General features: G+C 53.9%; 2 protein-coding genes and 2 non-coding genes across 4 annotated transcripts; 2 read left to right on the forward strand and 2 right to left on the reverse strand.

The window, feature by feature from the left end:
• The first annotated feature begins 730 nt into the window (after positions 1-730).
• On the forward strand, positions 731-18,619 carry LOC148662188 (transmembrane prolyl 4-hydroxylase-like). The gene is made up of 10 exons (XM_088637100.1): positions 731-1,121; positions 1,423-1,797; positions 2,686-2,767; positions 11,880-12,070; positions 12,298-12,394; positions 13,554-13,716; positions 13,816-14,001; positions 14,350-14,440; positions 15,472-15,595; positions 15,952-18,619. The coding sequence occupies exons 2-10, from the start codon at positions 1,495-1,497 to the stop codon at positions 16,176-16,178; spliced, it is 1,464 nt and encodes a 487-aa protein (XP_088493226.1). The 5' UTR covers positions 731-1,121; positions 1,423-1,494; the 3' UTR covers positions 16,179-18,619.
• Positions 3,955-7,446, reverse strand: LOC148662189 (secreted frizzled-related protein 5). The gene is made up of 4 exons (XM_088637101.1): positions 7,002-7,446; positions 6,714-6,886; positions 5,759-5,848; positions 3,955-5,061 (listed from the first exon to the last, which is right to left on the reverse strand). Exons 1-4 carry the CDS (start codon positions 7,307-7,309, stop codon positions 4,742-4,744), a joined length of 891 nt encoding a protein of 296 aa, XP_088493227.1. The 5' UTR covers positions 7,310-7,446; the 3' UTR covers positions 3,955-4,741.
• A 2,008-nt stretch (positions 18,620-20,627) lies between the features above and the next one.
• On the forward strand, positions 20,628-20,700 carry trnaf-gaa (transfer RNA phenylalanine (anticodon GAA)). The gene has a single exon. It is a non-coding gene; the product is annotated as a tRNA-Phe (tRNA).
• A 165-nt stretch (positions 20,701-20,865) lies between these two features.
• trnan-guu (transfer RNA asparagine (anticodon GUU)) lies at positions 20,866-20,939 on the reverse strand. Its single transcript has one exon. It is a non-coding gene; the product is annotated as a tRNA-Asn (tRNA).
• Positions 20,940-22,157: the final 1,218 nt, after the last annotated feature.

A 22,157-nucleotide genomic window follows, 5' to 3' on the forward strand; every position in this document is an offset into this window, starting at 1 on the left:
TTAAAAACACTTGTCTCTTCTCTGCGTTTGCGATCTACCATTAGTCAGCTCCCTCATACACAACACACACCCGTCGCACAACACTCATAACACACACATCCCTCACACAACACACACTCCACACAACATACAACACACCCTGTACACAACACACACACCCCTTCACCCAACACACACACATACCTCTCACCCAACACACACACCCTCCACACTACACACACACCCTCTTGCAACACACACACACCCTCCACACAACACACACCCTCTCACTCAACACATATTATTATTATTATTATTATTATTATTATTATTATTATGCAAAGGAACAAGTTACGGGTTTATTCCCTGCTGAAAAGAGAAGAGAGAAAACACAACGTTTCGGCTGGGAAGAAGGGTGAAGAAGGCTTGAGCTGTCTGCCCTGTCTTTCTCCCAACCTGAAGAAGGCTTCCCAGCCGAAACGTTGTGTTTTCTCTCTTCTCTTTTCAGCATGGAATAAACCTCTTACTTGTTCCTTTGCAGACTACGCATGCTGACGCAGCTCCCCACCTGAACTATTACTTATTAGTAGTATTATCATCATCATCATCATCATCATCATCACCACAAGCGCCGACTGGCTGCGCTGGGGCCGAGTGTGTGTGTATGTGCAGTACTGGGTGTCCGCCGCTAGGGGGGAGTAGCGCGTCTCCCCTCCCCTCGGTCTCCCAGCGCGGTGTCGCTCCTCTCGCCCGAGCCGCTCTCCTCGGCGCCGGCTGCCGCAGTTGTCAGGGTAATGGCGTCGGATCCGTCCGGGCGAGTGCGGCTGAGAGACATATTTGGCCAAGTCGATTGATGCTGTGTTGATATCCGTGACGCTGTCTTCTGGAGCGGGGGGGGAAAGAACAAAACAAAACAAAACAACGGTACCCGCGGGAGTAGCAGCGTAAAAGCAGAAATGACTTTTGACCGTCCGGGAAAGACGTGTGTTATTTTCCCCGGGAAGAGTGATTTGTGTTTTGGTTATTGAGATCGCGACGTCGACAAGAAGTCGGTCCGCTTTAAAACAGCCCAGCAGAGTCGATAGGTCTCTCTCTGCAGACCTGTTTATATATTTATCGACTTGGCGGACACGGCAGACACGGTGCGTACCAGGTTTGGCGAGCTGGCTGAAATGTCGCAGCTAGCGACTAGTAACCGGCGTTGTTATTGTTATTGTTATGTTGGTGTTGGTGTTGGTGTGTGTGTTTGTGTGTGTGTGTTTGGAATAGCAATAATAAAATTGTTTAGTGGGTGAGATTATCGAGCAAGTGGGTGTCAGTAATGCTCAGGATTTTACGTCAAGAGCAGCCATAACGGGTTCAAATGGACACGGTTCTAAGTTTCCCCTGGATGTTTGTTTTGGGGGAGAGGACTTGTAGCGACGTCAGTTCTGTCATCCTCAGGAGCCCGGAGCACCAGGGCGCTTCCTGGGGGAAGGTTATCCGGTGTATCTGCGGACCCCCGAGCTGCTGGCGATGAAGGACGAGCAGCAGGTCGGCCTTGGCCCGCTGGGGCCCAGCCTGCCGGTTCCGCGGGACCGGATCCACCTGCAGAAGAGCAGCGTCTGCTCCCGCTCCTACTTCGTGGTGGTCATGGTCTTCTTCCACGTCTACATCATCAACGTCATTGCCCTGCTGCTGTACGTGCACTACAACAGCGGCCCCGGGGAGCCCCCGGACCCCGCCGCCGGCAGGGCCCCCGAGCCCGACCCGCTGCCCCCTGTCTCGCACGCGGGGCCCGGGGGGCCCCTGTATCTGCCCCGCATCGAGGGCATCAGGGTAAGGAAAGCCCGGCTATGATCCTTACCCCGCTGGTCCGGTTCTCTGTGTGCCCTAGGAGGCCAGCGCTATCCACGCACCTCAGCAGTACCGTGCATCTCGCCCTGCGTCTGACTTGGTTTGCATTGTGTTTCAGAAGGGTGAGGGGTTGCAGTCATGGGTAACTGCACAAGACATGACCGTTCGCCTATAGCGCCTTTCCCTGTGGAAGGGGATCACTTCTGGGCCCCCAGTGCAGTGCAGTGCAGCCCCCCCCACCCCCACCCAACTGGGTGGGGCACTGCAGCCCAACAGGGGCAGGAGGGAGAGAAGCTTTTCCACCAGGTGGACTCAGTGGCAGCTGTAGGCAGGCCAGACTGTCCCAGACCAGGCTGGGGTTTAGGCAGGACGCTGGGTTATGACTGATGATGAAAACAATAATTAAAGGTGCATCTTGCACATTTTTCTTTTTTACAGAGAGACATAAAAGCCAGTGACAAGCAGTGCAGGAATTCAGTGTGCAGGTGATGAGATAAAATACCTTCCTGTGTTTAAAAGTGAACTAAATAGACGTTCTCTGCTCCACGAAAGACTCCCACTTCTCCTCCTGCTTTCTTCTGATCTCTCTCTCTTTGCATTTCCTGCTGCTACCCTCTCTCCCTTCCCTGGCACCGTTCTGCATCGGTCGGACCAGTCTGAATGCGTGCTCAAGTTGCATGTGCCATTTCTCTCTCTCCTCCACGTGTTAAAGGGGCTGTTAATGATCAGAACGCCCGGGTTTCTGATCTTTCCTGCCGTTAAAATCCCTACGACACCGGCAGGCCGGGGGCCTCCTGGGGCTAAGCACTGCTGAGTGAAACCGTCTTGTTAGCCATGAGTCAGTCTAATTGCTTGCTCCCCGTTGTGCAGGTAGGACATGTCCAGAAGGTGGCGCTGGTGCCCGACAAAGTCCATGAGATGAAGACGCTGAGCCTCAAGCCCCTGTTGTTCGGTGAGAGACGAACCTGCTGCATTAATGCACACACGGGGTGTGGGGTGCCGGGGACGGTGGGGGGGTTCTAGATGTCTGGGGGCTTAAAAAATTATAAGAATATGCCCCACCTCACTGGTAAAGTACTCCAGACAGCGGAGTTCGCACTGACTTATCTAATCCCCCCCAACTGTAAATTGTGTAATTAATAAGAATAATTGCCTACAGTTCCATAGCCCTTTTCTGGACACTCCACTCAAAGCACTTTACAGGTAATGGGGATCCCCCCCACCACCACCACCACCAGTGTGCAGCCCCACCTGGATGATGTGACAGCAGCCATAGTGCACCAGTCCATTCCCCACACACCAGCTCTCAGTGGGGAGGAGAGCAGAGTAACAGTGTAATGCAAAATATTTCACATTTGTCCCAGAATTTGGACTTTTTTCAGTTACTGTAACAAACAGTAATTCTTTTGTCATGACTGTGCTGAATCAGCCTTCGTGGGGCCTGTTTATCAAGAACAGGCTGTACCTGCTGAACAGATAGATTTACGAAAAAAGTAGTTGTTGTTTTCTTTTAGTTGGAAACACTGATGTACTTCATAGTTTCTGATAGTTTAGTTTGCAAAGAAATCTTTATTTCATAGGGACATTCATGATGTATCATTTCGGGGAGATAAAATTAAACGCTTCCTTATTCCCCTAAAAAGAGGTCCAGTCCTGCTGGAGTTGTTCCGGTTCTCCTGGGACTGTGACTGGCCCTCGGGCTGGGCGTCCCTCTGGTCTTGTCCTGTGTTGTCCTGACCTTTATTTCCCTGGCTGACTCCGTCACAACAGAGATCCCCCAGTCCGCTCCCCACACAGGGAGAGCGACACGCACTGGTGTCTTCAGGGCTTCTGTGGCACTTCAGGAACGTGAGGTTTCTGGGATGTAACTTGGAAAGACATTTCAGTTTTCTACTGGTGTGTACTGAAACCTTTATTTGCACACAAAGGTCCTGTAAAATCTGAAGCACATGGTGATGTGCATCCATACTGTTCAGAGTCATGCCTGGTGAAGTAATTGAGCTTTATACAGCATTTCTAACATTAGAAAAATATATTTACACATTTTTACAATGCACAATAAGTTCTCATTTGTCACATAGGCTACAAATAATAGTTTTTTTTCTTACATTCTTATCTAGGAATGTCAGATTACGTAGGAACAGCATATTTCACGTGGCTTATAAAACAGGTTTTTCTTATCTGTAATGCTCTGGAAGGGTTCCTTATACATTTACTCCGCACTTCCTGTGCGGCTGAGTAATGGCAGAGTGAGACAGATGTGTGTTTTTCCCCTGGAGGTTGCTGAAGCCTTTCTCGTACCAAAATGACATATAGTACATTTAAAACCCCTTATTATACCCCAGACCTGGTAAGTTAGACTTGCAAGTTTTCACTGCTAACTGCACCACACCCTAGAACCCAGTTTAATACTTTATAGTACCGTTTCCACCCTGTAGGGGTTGCTCTCGCCACACTTATCTCTGCACGGTGAGCTGCAGGATTCAAATGAGAAGCCTTGACAAAAAGATAATAAAGATAACCATGGTACAGGCAGCACAAGGTGGTGTTCGTGACTTGGCACAGTGCTGTTCTTTACGGAGTCCGATGCGGAGGTGTGTGACCTCAGTTTGGCAAGATAGCCACGGTATTGTGCAGGGTGTTTGACTTCACGGGCCGGGGCCGGGTCACTGTGTCGTTGTGTCCGCTCCGTCACTCGGGCACGTCACCTCTGAGCCAAGGGCGGCCCCCTTCGATCCAGGAAGGCCCGGCCCCTTCACCAGCGCGTCCGCCCGTGCACGCGTGTGTACACGGAATCGGGACGCGGAACAAGCGTCGCAGAGTAGCTGCAGGGAGCCTGTGGCATCTCCGTGCCACTCCGCCTGTACAAGTTCACCCGCCGCGCCTCGGGGAGGCCCTCCTGGCTGTCCGTCCCCTCCTCCCGGATCTACCCCCGGCAGCGGTGGCGTTTCCATTTCCTGGTGGCCGCCACGAGGTTCCTGTCCCGCTTGTGCCAGCCGTACGCCTTGTGGACCACCAGCCGGCCGCCGCGCACGGCGCCCACGATGACGTAGGTGCCCGCGGGGGGGGCGCGGCGCGTCATGTTGTGCACGCAGGTGGCGTCCCGGTCCAGCCAGAGCTGCAGCCGCGCCCGGACCTCCCCCCCCAGCAGGGGGCCGTGCTTCAGAACTTCGATCCGCGGGTCCAGGGAGAACCGGGTCAGGCTGGCACTGGTGGTGTTCAGCTGCAGGAGGCGTACTTTCACCACTGAGGGGGGGGGCGGAGGGAGAGGCCATCGGTGAGGAAGACACAGGGACAGACCGGCGGTGGGGGAGAGACATAAAGGAGTGAGGAAGAGAGAGGGAGCAAGGGAGAGACAAACACAACGAAGGAGAGACAGGGAGAGACAAACACAGCGAAGGAGAGACAGGGAGAGACAAACACAGCGAAGGAGAGACAGGGAGAGACAAACACAGCGAAGGAGAGACAGGGAGAGACAAACACAGTGAAGGAGAGACAGGGAGAGACAAACAGCGAAGGAGAGACAAACACAGCGAAGGAGAGACAGGGAGAGACAAACAGCGAAGGAGAGACAGGGAGAGACAAACACAGCGAAGGAGAGACAGGGAGAGACAAACACAGCGAAGGAGAGACAAACACAGCGAAGGAGAGACAGGGAGAGACAGAATCAGTGAAGGAGAGACAAAGTGAAGGAGACAGCGAGGGAGGGATAGAATCAGTGAAGGAGAGACAGCAAGGAAGAGACATAGACAGCCAAGGAGACATAAACAGTGAAGGAGAGACAGTGATGCAGGGGGAGACAGACAGTGAAGAAGAGAGGAAGAGTGGAGAAGGAGTGACCGCGAGAGAGAAGGAGAGTAGTCAAGGAGAGGAGATCATGCAGGTGAGGATGAGGATGGTGATGAGGGAGCGCAGGAAAGGAGAAAGAAGGGAAGCTCCTTACCGAAGTCGTTCCCGCAGAACGTGTCCAGGACGTCCTTGGCAGACGTGGCCTCCTCCAGTTCGCAGTCCCGACAGCTGGCCCGGGGCACCCCTGCAGCAGACACGCGGGGTCAGAGATCTCGTGGACATGAGAGAAGACCGGCGCCTGTCCCGGCAAGCAGCGGGCACGAGGCTGGATGCTCCCTGAACGGGACACCAGTCCATCGCAGGGCAGAGACACAGATGCACACACACTCACACCAGGGCCACTTTTCCCAGAACCCAATTAACCTACCAGCATGTCGGGTTTAATGTGAAGGATTGCTGCCGCTGGGAGTTGCAGCCTGTACTATAGTGTTTTTTTTTGCCTTGCATTAAGTTAAGTTAAATACATTTAAACTACTTGCATAATAAATTATTGCAAAGAGTTTACGTGTGTTTAATTTTCCTTAGTTAATGTAATCGGCACAAAGGGGCATCTTAACTGTAGCACCTTAAACTAAAGATTCCTCCACTGTTCTACTTATGGCTTTCAGCTACTTCTGTAAAAGTAGTTCTGTGGGTCAGATTTTAGGGTGATCAGTCCCCAGCGACAGCACAGTACAGCACCAGCACTCCTGGGGTCTGCGCTCCCTCAAAGCCAGAGCAATATCTTGATTCGGCAGCCCTTAATCCCGGAGTGGATCAGACTGCTGCGCAGTGGGAGTCTGGCAGGCACAGCGAAGAAGAGACAGTAAAGGAGAGACAGTAAAGCCCGGAGTGGATCAGACTGCTGCGCAGTGGGAGTCTGGCAGGCACAGCGAAGGAGAGACAGTGAAGGAGAGACAGTAAAGCCCGGAGTGGATCAGACTGCTGCGCAGTGGGAGTCTGGTAGTGTGATAGGCACAGCGAAGAAGAGACAGTGAGGGAGAGACAGTAAAGCCCGGAGTGGATCAGACTGCTGCACAGTGGGAGTCTGGCAGGCCGGATGAGCTCACCCCTGCTGCCGCCGGCGCTGGAGTTGCCGGAGAGGGAGGGGATGCACATCATGTGGTCCGCGGGGAACTGGTCGCAGTCCAGGATGGCGGGCCAGGGGTACCCGTAGCACGCCATGATGGGGGCGCAGCTGAGGCGCACCGCTTCACACAGGCCGCGGCACGGGTAGATGAACCTGCGGGGGCACGCGGAGAGGACGGCGTTACCGCCGCACGGCGAAGGCGCTGTCGAGAGAGGCGAAAAGAACGGAGCCGGAGGCGACCTTGGCGCAGGATTCGCCCAACCCTTACCTGTCCAGACAGACGGGCGCGAAGAGAGAGCAGAGGAAGACCCTGGCGTCCGGGTGGCACTCTCGGGCCAGCAGGGGCACCCAGCTGGCGGACTGCTGCGCCGCCTCGCCCCGCGTCTCGTGCCCCAGCAGGTTGGGCAGGCGCATCTCGGTGTAGCCGATGTCCTGGCACAGCGCCATGCTCTCCGGGATGGGCACGCAGCGCGTGGACTTGCCCAGGTCCCAGAGCTGGTGCTCCCCCAGCCCCAGCCCCAGCGCCGGGCTCCACGGCAACAGCAGCAGCAGCATCCAGGGCAGGGAGAGTCGCATCGTCCGGGACGTTTCCGAGCAGGAGAGCTGGAAGAGGAGGGAGGCAGGGAGTGCGCTGTGAAACTCAGGGTACTGCGGGCTCGTGCCGGCTGTCCTGGTGTATTTATACAGGGGGGCGAGGCTCCGTCTTCAGCCTGGCCTGCGTTAGCATGCTGGCGAGGTGAGAGCAGGGAACAATGGAAAGGCCAGTCTGGGAGAGGGGGCAGAGTTGAGGGTGTGGGGGGTGGAGGAGAGGAGGAGAGGAGCACGGGCGGGGGGGGGTGTCAGAGCTAGTTTTTGCCGAGTTTGCTGTGCAGGGAGAAAGAAGGGGGTGGGGCTGCGACTGCTCGTCCTGCCCACGCGGGACTCGACTGGCCCTCTGAAACCAGCTGCCTCTTCCGCCTCGCCTCTCGCTGCCTCACAGCTGGAGGCTGCAAGCGTTGACCCTCGCTCGTCAGACCCCCTCCGCTGCTTGGATTTCAGTCTCTGCCCGAAGCCTCGATCCTCTTTTTCTTCCCCCCTGTTTTCTTCCGATTTTCCCCCCTTCCTTCCTGCCTCCCGGTGTAGTGCGGAACTGCTGTCAATCAAGGTCTTGTCTCGGGATCATTCCGGCACTCCGTGAAAGTTATACCGGATGCAGACGCCGTCCAGTTTGAATCCCGGCCCCAGGGACAATGAAGTCACTCCGCGGGGCGAGTGGGATTAAAACTCCGAAGACATGGTAATGAACTCTTGCAGCAAGATGGAAGCCACTGTGGCATCACCAGGACTTTGCTGTCACCTTGCTCTCACTGTCCAGGCTTCTGTAAAATCAACTGGGCAAACGAACATTCGCCCCCCTTTCCTGCAGTAGCAGTAATCCGGCCTTGCTTTACAAGAGCAAGGCAGTAAAGCTGGGTTTAGAATGCTGTCGCACTCTGCACTAGCCTGGTTCCCCCTGGATGTAGCTGTAATACTGTAGGTTGTGCTCTGTCAGTCCCTGAATAGGGCCTCCGGATGATTCAGTGTGGTACCAGTTTTGCAAATGAGCTCTTTGTTTCGTCAGGAAAGAAATTAAAGGTATTAGCTTAGTAGAGGTGCTGAAGTTTCTTCATTAAATGTGTGGCTTAATGGTTGTTAGCTAGTTCACTGATCGCAGTGGTTTCGTGTGTAGAAAGCTGAGGTTCTCAATCCGTTGTTTTGCCTTGTCCTTTTGAAGAAATTGCACTTGGCACAGAATCCCCATTTTGTGCCTCATTAAATTGTTGAATAATAATAATAATAATAAAGTTTATTAATAAACTAAGAAGAATAATGAATTCAAATGAGATCAGAGGCAGAAATATATCTTCAGTCAGTTGTAAGATATGAGGTGCAGAAATGCCCTTTAAAGTTTCTGCCACAGGCTCTGTCCGAGAAGACTTGCATTGTGAGTGCAGGTCTTACACACTGCTGGGAGTGGGTGTGAAAACCGCCCATTGTATTCAGGACCCCTGCATAGTCTCTGAGGGGGACCACGAGTCAATCCTGCAGGCAGCTATTGTGAGCAACGAGCTGTTGAGGAAATTCGCGAACAAAGACTTTGAAGTTCATACATTATTTTCAGAAATTAAGGCTGAATGTTAACAACATTTTGAAATTCTTGTTTGCAATTAACAGTCACTCTTTGTGATTTGCCTTTTTAAATTTTTTTTTATAAAGCTTTTATACATTTTATACTTTTTTATGAACGTGGTATTACCGTGTGAACAGTGACGGACATTTTTCTAAGTCACTTTTGTTTTCCAGTGTAGTTTTTGAGCAGAGTGAGAAGGTTATAGTTCAGATCGGTTCTCAGGCCGGCTGCCCTGCGGTGGCACTCTGAGTCGCCGGACAGGACCGGTGTTGTTGCTGTAAAGCCCGCTGAGCCTGGTGAGGGGGTGGCTGCCCCCCCCACTCCTCTCGCGCCCCTCTGCCCCTCTTCCTGCCCAGACAAGCTGGTTGCTTCCTCTCCACGCCGTCCAGGAATTCCTGGATCCCTGGCGCAGCGCCAGGCTCCTGCCAGAGGGAAGAGAGGAGGCTGGAGGGGACAGAGCCGAGTCCTCCTCCCATTCCTGATACTGCACCCCTCCTGGGGTCTGCTCTGCTCTGCGCTGCGAAAGGGACATTTCTGAAGCCTTGTTATCGTTCAAGTCTTGAAATCTTTTCTTTTTTTTGGGGGGGGGGGGGGGGTTTAATTTAACACCATCCTGAATCACTGGAAACATCTGGGTCGGCTCCAGTAAGGCAGCAGTGGTTTTAAAACTGCCAACAAGAGGAGTTCCTTTACAGCAAAGGGGGTGGGGGCGTGGAACGAGCTGGGCAGCCATGTCGTTGAAGCCGATACCCTGGCTTCTCTCAAGCTGCTTCTTGTTTGTAATCTTTCTTTTGTTAAATAAAATGCCGTGCATGTAGGTTTTATTGACGGCCAACTTGCCCTCTGGAAACCAGAGGCCCGTGGGGATTTGAAGGGCAGGCACCTGCCAACCCCTGGGAATGGAGAGAGGGGCCATTGTAACAGTAGCAGTGCGGCCAGGTGAGGGGCCGGGACCTGACAGCAACACTGAGCAGCCCTGAGGGGCTGTACAGGCCGTGGAGTGGCCCTGCAGGGGGGCTAAAAAGACACTTATTTTTGTGCTTTTTGAATGAAGGACATTTCGCTCTGGTTGTTTTTAATGGGGCGGTCAGCCCGGTGAGGAGGAGGAGGAGTGGAGCGCCTCGTGGGTACAGGTGTGACGTGGGAGGGGGAGCCCCTCGTATTCTGATGGAAGAGATGTGGCTGTTAGCTCTGCAGTTAGTGCAGAGAGGATCGGCCTGGCACACCCCCGGCCCTGGAGCTCAAAACACTTGAAGGAGTTAACAAAATCAACCCAGCAGAGTTCTTCAGAATGAACAGCGATGGGCACAGGTGGAACTACAGGGAAGCAATAATAATTATTATTATTATAGGCGCCTTTTTACAGTATGGTGTCCTCATCGCTATACTGGTGCATTAGGACCCACACAGGCCGCAGGGTGAGCGCCCCCTACTGGCCCCACTAACACCTCTTCCAGCAGTAGCCTTAGCTTTCCCAGGTACTGGCCAGGCTCAAACCTGCTGAGCTCCAGTGGGCTGCCAGCTGGGAGCTGCTGGAAGTTCATTTAAAACAGAACTAGTGGCATTCCTTTACACAAAGGCTTGTGGAAATGTGGGACAGGCTGGGCAGACCGGTCGTTGGACCCGATACCCTGGTTTCTTTTGAGAAACAGGTGGACGAGACCCTCAGATCAACGAGGCACCACAACGGGCCGTTTGGGCTGAATGGCCCCTCGACGTCAGCCTTTCACATGGTCTTTACGTTATTATGACGGGGGTTTAGCAAGAGAAAAGAGACAAGGAGAGGAGCCCAGGCAGTTCCCAGCCCAGCCTTGAAAACAATGCCAGCAATCTCGGGCACTGAGCATCTCAATAGCAGGATTAAGGTGGGGGGGGGGAGTGTGTGTGTGGAGAGTGGGTGTTTTACATGAAATGTGTTCTCAGCAGTGGGCAGTCCCCCCTGGTTGCCCAGCAGTCAGGGAGACGGGGAGTATGGTGGTACTGGCGGGCCCACCCGCCTGCTATTGTGGCACAGCTCGGACAAAGGGTTACACTCGGCACCGTCGGTCTCCAGGGGGCATCCGTCAGTGAGGTGTTGCGAATGAATGGGTTAACGAGCGGGGGGGAAAAAAAAACACAGGAGTCCCCCCACGCCACGCCCCTCCTGGGCCTGTGTTCAGCCAGCGGGGCCCTCCGGTGCACCATCCCTGGCTCCCTGCCGAACGCACTCCATCGGCCCGAGAGGCCGCCTGGCTTTCGAAGACAAATCCGCTCAGGGGACTTCACCCTCAGAGCCCCATGGCAGGGCGCTGTGGGCTCCTGACGCACCCCTGGCCATTACAAGGGCTCGGGGCCGCGCAGCGGCGTTCTGGAAAACTTGTGTCTCTGACCCTCCTGGGCATGGCTGGCCCGCCTTCTTTCTTTTTTTTTTGAAGGCCTGGTTGGCCCATATCTCAGCGAAAAGAGATCGTTGACGAGTATGAGACAGTAGTGTCAGGCTGACTGAATTGGCCGGTAACCTCGTTCCGGGCGGGAGGTGCCGGTGCCTGTGTCTGCCTCTGTACGTCAAGAAGAGTTCAGTGCTCGCCTCTCACAGTGCCCGTTTCCTTAACTGCTGTACCAGCCTCCTCTCCACACCCCTGTGCTACCAGATACAATGTGGAGCTGAAGGGAAAATCCTACACTGACAGGCTGCAGAGCCAGCAGCTCTCTAGTCTCTAATAGAGAAAGACTGCGAGTGGGCCCTGATAAAAGCAGTCGAAACCCTCAAAGACCTTGCCAGTCACCCCACAGGATGTTTTCGTTATCAGCTCAGGGAAATGCAGTCTAATGGACACTGTGCATTTGAAACCCAGAACGGGGGGGGGGGCACGTCTTTACGCAAAGAGATGTGGGGGTGTGGAGCAAGCCGCCAAGCCGTGTTGCTTGGTTTCTTTCAAGTAACGGCCAGGTGAGACCGTCACGTCAGTTAGCTGCCTCTCGCCTGTAATCGTGCCGATGTCCCTGCCCCGCCCACAGAGGTCCCGGGCTTCCTGACGGAGGAGGAGTGCCAGGTGATCGTGCAGCTGGCGAGGCTGAAGGGGCTGACGGAGAGCCAGGTGATGGCGCCCGAGGGTGGGGAGGAGCTGGCCGAGGAGCTGGAGCTCAGCCCGGAGGAGATCTTCAACCTGCTGGACCTGAACCAGGACGGGCAGCTGCAGCTGCAGGAGGTGAGCGGTCAAGAGTCGGGGAGACTGGGGAGTGGACAGGGAGGGATTGCAAAGGGAGCAGAAGAGGGGGGACCCATGGGGTGGCTACAGACTCGGGGGCGCAGGGAGGTGGAGGGTGGGAGCGTAGCATCAGTGAGGGGCAGGTCCAGGGAGGAGGCTGGGTGAGAGGGCATCTCCGCACGGGTTCCCTCGGTCCAGTGTGGGCTAGGAAAGACTCTGTCTTTCAGGTCCTGACCCACTCGCGAGTCCGGGATGGGATCTGGCTGACCCCGGACAGCCTGCGGGAGATCTACGCTGGGCTGAAGGCTGACCCGGATGGCAACGGTAGGAAGCACCAGGATTGTGGATCGTCCATCTCTCGCGGGGCAGGGAGAGGCCGGCAGGGGCTCCTCTCCTCCCTCGTCCCTCGTCCCTCGTCCCTCGTCCCTCGTCCCTGCCACTTTTGTTTTCGTGTGCGAGAGGGCAGGCAGACTGGGAGTCCGCTTTCGCTGGCAGATGTGCCCCGTCTCTCATTAACATCACAGTGAGGAACCCCCCCCCCCCCCCCCTCCTCCCCGACCCCCACCCTCTCTCCTGAAAGGTACTGATCCCGGGTTCCGGAGGGGAAGTGCGTCCAGCTGGCCGGACGTGCGCTGAGCCGTGAGTAACCACACGCTCACCCCCGTGGTTGACCCCTGACCTGCAGCCCCCCCCGTCCTCCCAGAGGAAGGCAGAGGGAGGTGGATAATGAGGAAACTGAGATCCCACGAGTGCTGGGTATCTGGCACTGCTGCCTGTCTCTCTGTCTGTGTGACTCCCCTCCCTCTGTCGTTCTTTCTGTCCGTGCGATCTCCCTGCCTGTCCTTGTGCCCTCTCAAGTTCAGGTTCAAACAGCTGGCTTGGCATGACCGATGAATTACTTTGTGGCCTAAGCAGTAAGACCGGAAACATTCGCAGACGTCGACAGTAAAAACATTATTGTTAGAGATTTGCAACATGAAACCCGGTAGACGGGAAGCAGTTCTGATTCAGGCAGAATTGGGTTTCTTTGCGTTTTTCTACCCTCCCTGTGTGTTTGACTGTCCTGTCCTGGCTGTCTGTCTGTTCGTCCCCCACGTGTCTCGGTCTGTCTGACCCCTCTGCCTGTCTCTGCGGCTCTCTCGCCTGTGGTTCTGTCTGAGCTCCCTGCCCGACCTTCTCTTGCCTGTGCATCTGGTCGGTCTGTCTCTTGGGAACACTCACGAGTTGGGGGAGCCGTTCAGCTCATCCGGCCCGTGAGGTAGTTAGCAGCGACTTGATCCCAGGATCTCGTCAAGCCATTACTTAACCAGGGTACCGGCTTCCCCAACATGGCTGGGGAGCTTGTTCCATACTCCCACCACACTTTGTGTAAAGAAGAGGCCTCTCTCTCTAGCTCTGTGGCTCTCTTGTCTGTGTTGCTGAGGGAGTGCCCCCCCCCCCGTCTCCTGTCCGACCGACTCTCCTGTCCGTCTGTCCGCGCCAGGGCTGCTCAGTCTGGAGGAGTTTAAGCGGCTCAGCAGCAACGCGTTCCAGCGTTTCCTGCGCCAGCGCGGGGTGCAGAGGAGCCAGCTGGTCCGCAACAGCAAGCACACCTGGCTGTACCAGGGGGAGGGGGCGCACCGCGTGCTGAGAGCCCTGCGAGAGAGGTCAGAGGGGGGACTGGGGTGAACGCTGACTTCAGAGAGCGCGTGTGGGCGCTTTGCAAGCACGCCACGAGCTGAACCAGCGCCTGCCCCCTTGCCCAGGGTCACCCGGCTGACGCGTCTGCCCCCCGTCCTGGTGGAGCTCAGCGAGCCCCTGCAGGTGGTGCGCTACGAGAGAGGCGGGCACTACCACGCCCACCACGACAGCGGGCCGGTCTACCCCGAGACTGTCTGCCACCACACCAAGCTGGCCGCCAACGCCTCCACACCCTTCGAGACCTCCTGCCGGTCAGATACTCTGTCTGCCTGTCTCTGTGCCAGTCTGTCTTGTACCATATAGGTCTCTGTGTGTGGTTCTGTCTCTGTGCCAGTCTGTCTTGTACCATATATGTCTCTGTATGTGGTTCTGTCTCTGTGCCAGTCTGTCTTGTACTGTAAATGTCTGTGTGTGTCTTTGTCTCTGTGCCAGTTTGTATTGTACTTGTAATGTGCCCGTGTGTGGCTGTGTATCTGTGCCAGTCTGTCTCTATATCTGTCTGTGTGTAGCTCTGTCTCTGTGCCAGTCTGTCTCTATATCTGTCTGTGTGTGGCTCTGCCTGTATGCTCATAGCCCTGCGTGTTTCCTGGCTGTTGCAGGTACATCACAGTGCTGTTCTACCTGAACACAGTGGATGGAGGGGGAGAGACGGCCTTTCCTGTGGCTGACAACAGGACATACGAGGAGCTGGTAAACCAGGGCAGGGGTCTGTGGTACTGGATGCATCCCAGCCATGTTGTTCACCCTGGTGTCCTTCAAGAAACACCCTCGGGTCAATTAGTCACTAGTACCCAAAAGAGCTAGAAGGTCCCAGACCACGGTTCTTGCATTTTGGATGCTACTCAAAGTTAATAGTTCACACTCGCAAAAATATTTTGGATGGGGCAAAATGACTGTGTTCTAGAATGTCTCCCGTTAGCCTTCCAAAGGTGCGGAGATGTAGCAGGACAGGGTTGTTAAATACCGAGACTTTGTTTGTTGTTGAGGACCCGGGGCTCTGCGTTTTCACCCTTTCAGTCTTTCGGTGTGGCGAGGCCAGCTCTGCCCTGGCCCCGCCGGGACTCGGCCCCCCTCCCTGAGCCTGTGTCCCTGTCCCATGGGGGTTCGATTCTCCCCGCTGCTGTGTGCGACTCCTTCTTGAGCTCAGCTTGACGGAGTGTATTAATGTGTAACTTTATGCACTGATTTCTAGCTGCTTTTTTTCTAGTCCGTTGTTGACAACAATATCCCCCCAACACCCCCATCACGTCACTTTCAATAACTGCTCGTCCAGTTTAGGGTCATAGGCTGGGAGCACATTCCGGAAAGTATTGGGTGCAAGGCAGGCTACGCCTTGGATTGGACGCCCGTCCATCTTAGGGCGCACGCACAGACACGCACACACTCATACCAGGGGCGATTTTGCACGGAAGTCAGTTAGCCTACCAACACGTCTTTGGACTGTGTGAGGAAACCGGAGCACCCCACACACACACACACACACACACACACACACACACACACACCCATCTTCAAAGCTGGGGCGTCGTGGTCTTTTCTGTCCTTTCTTGGCCCCCCCCGTGCCTCACGCGGGGCGCCCATGAGGTCGCCGCGCTCGCTAACCCCCCCCCCCCCGCGGAGGGCGGCCCTGCCCGCGGTGCATCATGGGGCGCAGAGACCGGGCTCGCGTGTGGGCCAGCCACCGTAACGACTCCGTGCGTGCGTGTGTGTGTGTGTGTCAGTCTCTGATCCAGAACGACATCGACCTGCTGGACACCCGCAAGAACTGTGACAAGGGGAACCTGCGTGTGAGGCCCACTCAGGGAACCGCCATCTTCTGGTACAACTACCTCTCCGACGGCAAAGGTACAAAGAGGTCTCTTCCTCCACCCCTTGTCCTGCGTTCAGTTCAGTTTATTTCTCCCGCGCACAAGTGCGGCGAAACGCTTGTTAATGCGGACGCGGCGATATACAAAGACCCGGAGGGATGGCCAGAAACATAAACACAGAACACCAGCAGGAGCAGCAGCCGCAGGGGGTTAAATGACACACAACTGTAAAAGGAACAGGTCAGCACAAGCAGTGTGAGAGGAGAGGAAAAAACGCGCGTCAGTAGTAATGTAGGTGCAGTCGCGTAGGTGAGTTCAGTCAGCGGTAGATGAATTTAGTCAGTGTGTGTGTGTGTGCGCGGGATTGCTGTACGCCCTGCTCTCTGCCCGCAGGCTGGGTGGGCGAGCTGGACGAGTACTCTCTCCATGGGGGCTGCGTGGTCACCCAGGGCACCAAGTGGGTCGCCAACAACTGGATCAACATCGACCCCGACTACCGGCGCCAGGCCCGCTTCCAGCAGATGGTGTCGCAGCAGGAGGGCGAGAGGCACGCTCCCAACCGGGACCGGAACCACAACCCCGACCCGGACCCGCACAGCGGCATGCACAGCGACTTATAGCCCCTGCCTTCTCCTCCACCTCACTCCCTGTAGTGCCCTCTGTTCGTTCAAGGGCCAGCTGGCAGGCTGGCTTGGGGCGATGGTCAGCTCATCCGTCCGGTAGCTGGAGATACCACTGACCCCTCCTGCCTTCTCCATTCTCATACACAGGCCACACAGTCTCATTAATTGCCATGCCGTTCAGGCTGCCTCAGCAGCACCCCAGAACTGGATCAAGCTGATGGTCCCACAGCTCCTGAACACAGAGCCCAAGGAAGATTCACTCCCACCATTCCTGCAGGGATCTGAAGTGGAGACGACACACCCGCAGACAATCAGGAAGTCGCCCATTAGAGTATCGGTACTACAACACGAGGGTCATTGAAGTGGAGGAATGAATCAGGAATCAGTGGTGAGCTTACAGGGGTGTAAGAAGTCAACCCCCCCCCCCCCCACCCCCGCCTGCAGAAAGTGGAGCAGTCCACATCTCTTTAACAAACCGAGCCACCAGCGTGCGGGCGATTTGAACAGCCCCAGCCCAGAGCTGTCCAGTGCTGGACCAGTACTTCGTGCAGCTGGCCTGGCGTATGTCCATCACATTTCTGATTTAAGGCAGTCTTAACAGTGACGGTGTCCAGTATTAATGTCCAGCTCTGTGTTCACCTCAGCTCGGTTGTCCGGGACCAGTCTGAAGAGACTGTCCGACTGAGTGTTAAATCTTGGAAGAAATACCTGCGAATGCTGACACGGTCCAGGATTGCTGACCAACACTGCCTCATTCCACTGTGTCTCTGCAGTGGCCATATTATGTCAGGTTCAGAACACTTAACTAACTTTACTCTCCAGCTGGGCACAAACCCAGCCAACACCGTCACCCGGCATCAGAACTCTCCAGAACCTCCTGTCCTCTCTAGCCCTGACCTGTAGCAGCTGCCTCTCAGAGTCAGAGGCACAAGACTCACCAAAGGCAGGTTCCTGCCTCCAAACAGATTCAACTCTCCGGACCTGTCCACAAACTCTGAAACATCCTCCACCTCTCTTCATCTCCCTTGTCCTGATCTGGACAACAGTGTCTGTCTACCTCTCTGTTGTCTTAACACCGGGCTCGCCTGCCAGTCTCTCTCACCTCCTCTCATTTCTGGCTCCTCTCCAAGAGGTGTTTAAAGTCTAGTGGGGATGGTACCACAGATGTGTTTTAAAATTCATTCAAAGACCATTCACTACCTAGACCAGAGAGAGAATCGTCAAACCCACACCCCCTTTTCTGTACCTCTGCTGCTTACAGCTGTAAAGAGCCCTTTACAAACAAGGCAAGAAGAGGAGAGGCCTCAGCTCACCTCTGCCTTGTCTGTGTCAGTCTGATTTAACCCTGAGCCTAGTGCCCCTGCCTTCTCATCCCCTCTTCTCCATAGAGCGCCCCCTGCAGGGAGAGGAAGAGGCGGCAGGGCAGGAAGATGGAGCTTTAGGTTTATGCAACTGTATGTAAGTGCTCACGCGTGTTGTGTGTGTGTGTGTGTGTGTGTGTGTGTGTGTGTGTGTGTTTTGTTATTTCCACTCGTTCCAAATGGGAATCTGAGCAGGTTTGCGAAGTTCCCCTGTTTGTTTCGACACACAACCTTCCAGGAGTGTCATGACAGATGCTCTCCAAGCATAAAAGGAAGGAAGAGCGACACCTCCCTTTGAAGGTGATGCACAGTTTACAATTTTTTTACCCCGTCAAAGGGATTTCTCGTCACCCCATGATGGCCAGTTTCTGTGTAATTGCACTATTCTTTACAGGGGATGACATGTATGTGTATATATATTTAAGATGCATGGGTACTAAACTGAGTCAACAATTGCAATGTCTTAAAAACTTCACTGCAAGATGTCATAGGACCTCTAAGGGAAGCGGCTATGCTTTCTCCAGCACACCTCCCTCCCTCAGGCCTCGGAAGCACTCAAGTGGAAAAATATGCTTCACCTTCTGTGCATCTTTTCATTTTTGCTTGTCTTTCTCCTTCTCTGACAGTATGCGTCTCTCGCTTGCTCCATCCCTCTGTGTCCGTATGCTGCTGATGTCTCTCCTTCACCTGTATGTGACTCTGTGTCGCTCTGTCACTCCTCATCTCTCTCTGTCTCTCCCCCTTCTCAGTGTCTGTGTGTGACTGTATCTCCCTCATCTCTGTCAGTCATTCTCACCTGCTATAGCTAAAAGACACTCTCAAACTGTGACACGTTAGCACAGCACTGTTTTTTTATTGATATTTATTTATTAACGGATATGCTTAATTTAAGTATTCACAGCCATTCTGTTACAAATGTTATTATTATTATTATTATTATTATTATTGAGAATCTTATTTATTTTGTATTATTATTTTTTCTTGGTTTGAAAATGCACTGAATCACTTTGCTTTATTTAAGGAAATGATATATAAATATATGTTAAAAGACATGAATAATAAAGTTTTTTTTAATCACGTGGACTGATCTTTTTGTTTTTGTTAGGACATTTATCATGTTTGTCATCGGGCCACCCTACATGCAGCTAATACGTGGAGGTGCTGGTATGAAATACAAGTATAGTTTTGTCATCTATATTCTTGTATTATTTAACTTGGTTTTATGTAGGAATGCTGTTAGTGTTTTTTCTTTTCCATCCAGCCAAGCTTTATCCGATTCAGGGTTGCGGGGAAGCTGGAGCCTATCCTGGCAAAACAACAAGCGCAAGTCAGGATACACCCCAGATGGGACACCACTCCATTGCAGGCTACACAGTTAACACACACACACAAACGCTCACACCAGGACCGGTTCTCCCAGAAGCCAGTTAACCCACCAGCAGGTCTGTGGACTATGGGAGGAACCCCACACACGCCCTGGGAGAACATGCGAACTCCACGCAGACAGCACCCCAGGTACAAGGTGGAGGCCAAAGTACAACGGCGGGAAAGGCTTTCATTAGGCTCAGCAAACTGATCATGACTTTATCAGCCATGCCACTTAAGCCCACTGGATGAAACGCTGAACTGAAAGACGAAGGTTTTCTCTCTGCCGTGTGCTCCAGGGACTAACAGGTCAATCCAGTTGAAAGGCGTCTGTACCTTTCCCGACAGGCAGGGGAGCTCGAAGATGGGAGTTGGAGCTCTGAGTAAGTGGGAGTATCTGTGCTAGATCTCATGTTTTGTTGTGAGCAGAGACGACCTTTTCCGGAGCGGTGTAGTGTCCTTCTCCTCTGCTACTTGGCTTCCTGGTCCTGGGTTTGTGTCTGGCCCAGGATACCGTCTGTGTGGAGTCTGCATGTTCTGGGGAGGGGGGGGGGGTGCCCCCAGTTTCCTCTGCTCTCCTGAAGGGAGTGGTGACTCTGGGATGGGCTGCTCTCGGCTGTCTCTCCTCAAAACCTGCGTCCGGCTGGGGTCCTGTCCTGGCTGGGGAGAGAGAGACATCCCCTGCTCCCCATCCTGCCTTGCGCCCTGTTCCTGGGAAGCATCCCTCATCCGGACCAGGTGATTTCTGGCAGGAGCCCCGGGATGGACGTTTGTGTCCGAGGGCGACGATATCTTCCTACACCGGCGATGCAGCAATACACCACAGGTCCGTATTGCGCCGTTCATCACAGCCGCAATGGCAATAATAATAATAATAATAATAATAATAATAATAATAATTGCTTACACTTATATAGCGATTTTCTGGACACTCCAATCAAAACTCTTTACAGGTCATGGGGATCCCCTCCTCCACCACCAGTGTGCAGCCCCACCTGGATGATGCTCCAGTCCTCTCACACACACCAGCTCTCAGTGGGGAGGAGAGCAGAGCGATGGAGCCAGTTCAGAGAGGGGGGTTATTAGGAGGCCGTGATGGGCAAAGGCCAGGGGGGAAATTTGGCCAGGATGCAGGGGTAACCCTAACAAGCAGAATGAGCAGTGAAATACGAAACAGGGGCCCCAAGAGGATCCAAGAGGAAAGAGCAATGAAAACAGGTAACAGGAGCCGCTTTTTGACACAAAGATGGAGCGATGGGAGTGTGGATAAGCTTCCCTGCAAAGACTTTGAAGCTGATTCTCTAGATTTTTTCAATCAATTATCAGCTACTGACCACCAGACGGGCTCTCTGCATCGAAATGTGCTTCGGTACGAGCGACCGGGAAAACTCTTCAGTAAGCGAGCAGGGAAGCAGCACGGCGTCGTTGCACGGCGTGGCCGGTAGATGTCGCCGCAGGACTGTAAAATGGCGAAGGCCGATCTGCGGCGCCTCTCCGCGGACTGGAGGAGGCTCGGCTTTTTCTCCGAGTTAAGCGTGTGTCGCCTCTCGCAATAGCGGTTCTAAAGTAGGTCGCGCTAAAAAAAATAAATTCTTATTTTTGTAAGAGCTTTTTAACGCCTGTGTTTTTGTTTATGAAAAGGACGCATGTTTACTGCTACTGAATCGTTTGTGGGATAGTGTCGTTATTAAGATGAGGGCTAGGGGCGATGCGAGCCTGTGCCGAAATAGCTCAGTTGGGAGAGCGTTAGACTGAAGATCTAAAGGTCCCTGGTTCGATCCCGGGTTTCGGCACGTCTGGTGAGCGGCGTTTGTTTTTTTTCACCCTTGGACAGCGGTGAAATTCACGAATATCCACACCCAACGGCAAACCAGCTGCACAAGAACTGTCTTTTGAACGTCGTCCAGTTGTAATTTGTTTCTATTGGAAGTAAGACTTTTACGGAAGAAAAACAGGCTCGTCCCTGGGTGGGCTCGAACCACCAACCTTTCGGTTAACAGCCGAACGCGCTAACCGATTGCGCCACAGAGACGCGCACGGCAGTGCCTCTGTCTGCCCTGGGGTGATCCATCATCATCCTCATCGCCGCCGAAACGGGAATTCACAGGTTTATTAGCTTTTCCGATGAATCAAAGCGTTGATAACTTACATTTTAAAAGACATTTAAATTTCGAACAGCGAGTTCATGATTTATTATACTAGGCCAGCAGCTGTATGACCCTGCTGCTCCCAGCTGGCAGCCCACTGGAGCTCAGCAGTGTGAGCCTGGTCAGTACCTGGATGGGAGACTCCTGGGAAAGCTGAGGCTGCTGCTGGAAGAGGTGTCAGTGGGGCCAGTAGGGGGCGCTCTCACCCTGCGGTCTGTGTGGGTCCTAATGCCCCAGTATAGTGACGGGGACACTAGACTGTAAACAGGTGCCATCCTTCAGATGAGACGTAAAACCAAGGTCCTGACTCTCTGTGGTCATTAAAAATCCGAGGGCGTTTATTGAAAAGAGTAGGGGTGTTACCCCAGTGTCCTGGCTAAATCTCCCCCTGGCCTTTACCAGTCATGGCCTCCTGATAACCCCCCTCTCTGAACTGGCTCCATCACTCTGCTCTCCTCCCCACTGAGAGCTGCTGTGTGGGGAGCGTTCTGTTGTTTTATTGGGGCTGCACACTGGTGGTGTGTGTGTATGACAGGGGTGTAGGTGCCAGTGTGTGTCTGTGAGTCTGTGTGTGTAGGTGCCAGTGTGTGTCTGTGTGTCTGTGTGTGTAGGTGCCAGTGTGTGTCTGTGTGTGTGTGTAGGTGCCAGTGTGTGTCTGTGAGTCTGTGTGTGTAGGTGCCAGCATGTGTCTGTGTGTGTAGGTGCCAGTGTGTGTCTGTGTGTCTGTGTGTGTAGGTACCAGTGTGTCTCTGTGTGTCTGTGTGTGTAGGTGCCAGTGTGTGTTTGTATGTCTGTGTGTGTAGGTGCCAGCGTGTGTCTGTGTGTGTAGGTGCCAGTGTGTGTCTGTGTGTGTAGGTGCCAGTGTGTGTCTGTGTGTGTGTGTAGGTGCCAGTGTGTGTCTGTGAGTCTGTGTGTGTAGGTGCCAGCATGTGTCTGTGTGTGAAGGTGCCAGTGTGTGTCTGTGTGTCTGTGTGTGTAGGTGCCAGTGTGTGTCTGTGTGTCTGTGTGTGTAGGTACCAGTGTGTCTCTGTGTGTCTGTGTGTGTAGGTGCCAGTGTGTGTTTGTATGTCTGTGTGTGTAGGTGCCAGTGTGTGTCTGTGTGT

The sequence above is a fragment of the Lepisosteus platostomus genome, chromosome 6, assembly GCF_059453375.1.
Source record: "Lepisosteus platostomus isolate fLepPlt1 chromosome 6, fLepPlt1.hap1, whole genome shotgun sequence".
NCBI lineage: Eukaryota > Metazoa > Chordata > Actinopteri > Semionotiformes > Lepisosteidae > Lepisosteus > Lepisosteus platostomus.

Excerpts from the sequence above, each read along its gene's own strand:
- LOC148662188 (XM_088637100.1), top strand. The coding sequence starts at position 1,495 with ATGAAGGACGAGCAGCAGGTCGGCCTTGGCCCGCTGGGGCCCAGCCTG. Across the intron at positions 2,768-11,879 it reads CCTCAAGCCCCTGTTGTTCG|AGGTCCCGGGCTTCCTGACG; the intron begins GTGAGAGACGAA and ends CCCCGCCCACAG. Across the intron at positions 14,441-15,471 it reads ACAGGACATACGAGGAGCTG|TCTCTGATCCAGAACGACAT; the intron begins GTAAACCAGGGC and ends TGTGTGTGTCAG.
- LOC148662189 (XM_088637101.1), bottom strand. The coding sequence starts at position 7,309 with ATGCGACTCTCCCTGCCCTGGATGCTGCTGCTGCTGTTGCCGTGGAGC. Across the intron at positions 5,849-6,713 it reads CAGCGCCGGCGGCAGCAGGG|GGGTGCCCCGGGCCAGCTGT; the intron begins GTGAGCTCATCC and ends TGTCTGCTGCAG. Across the intron at positions 5,062-5,758 it reads GTTCTGCGGGAACGACTTCG|TGGTGAAAGTACGCCTCCTG; the intron begins GTAAGGAGCTTC and ends CCCCCCCCTCAG.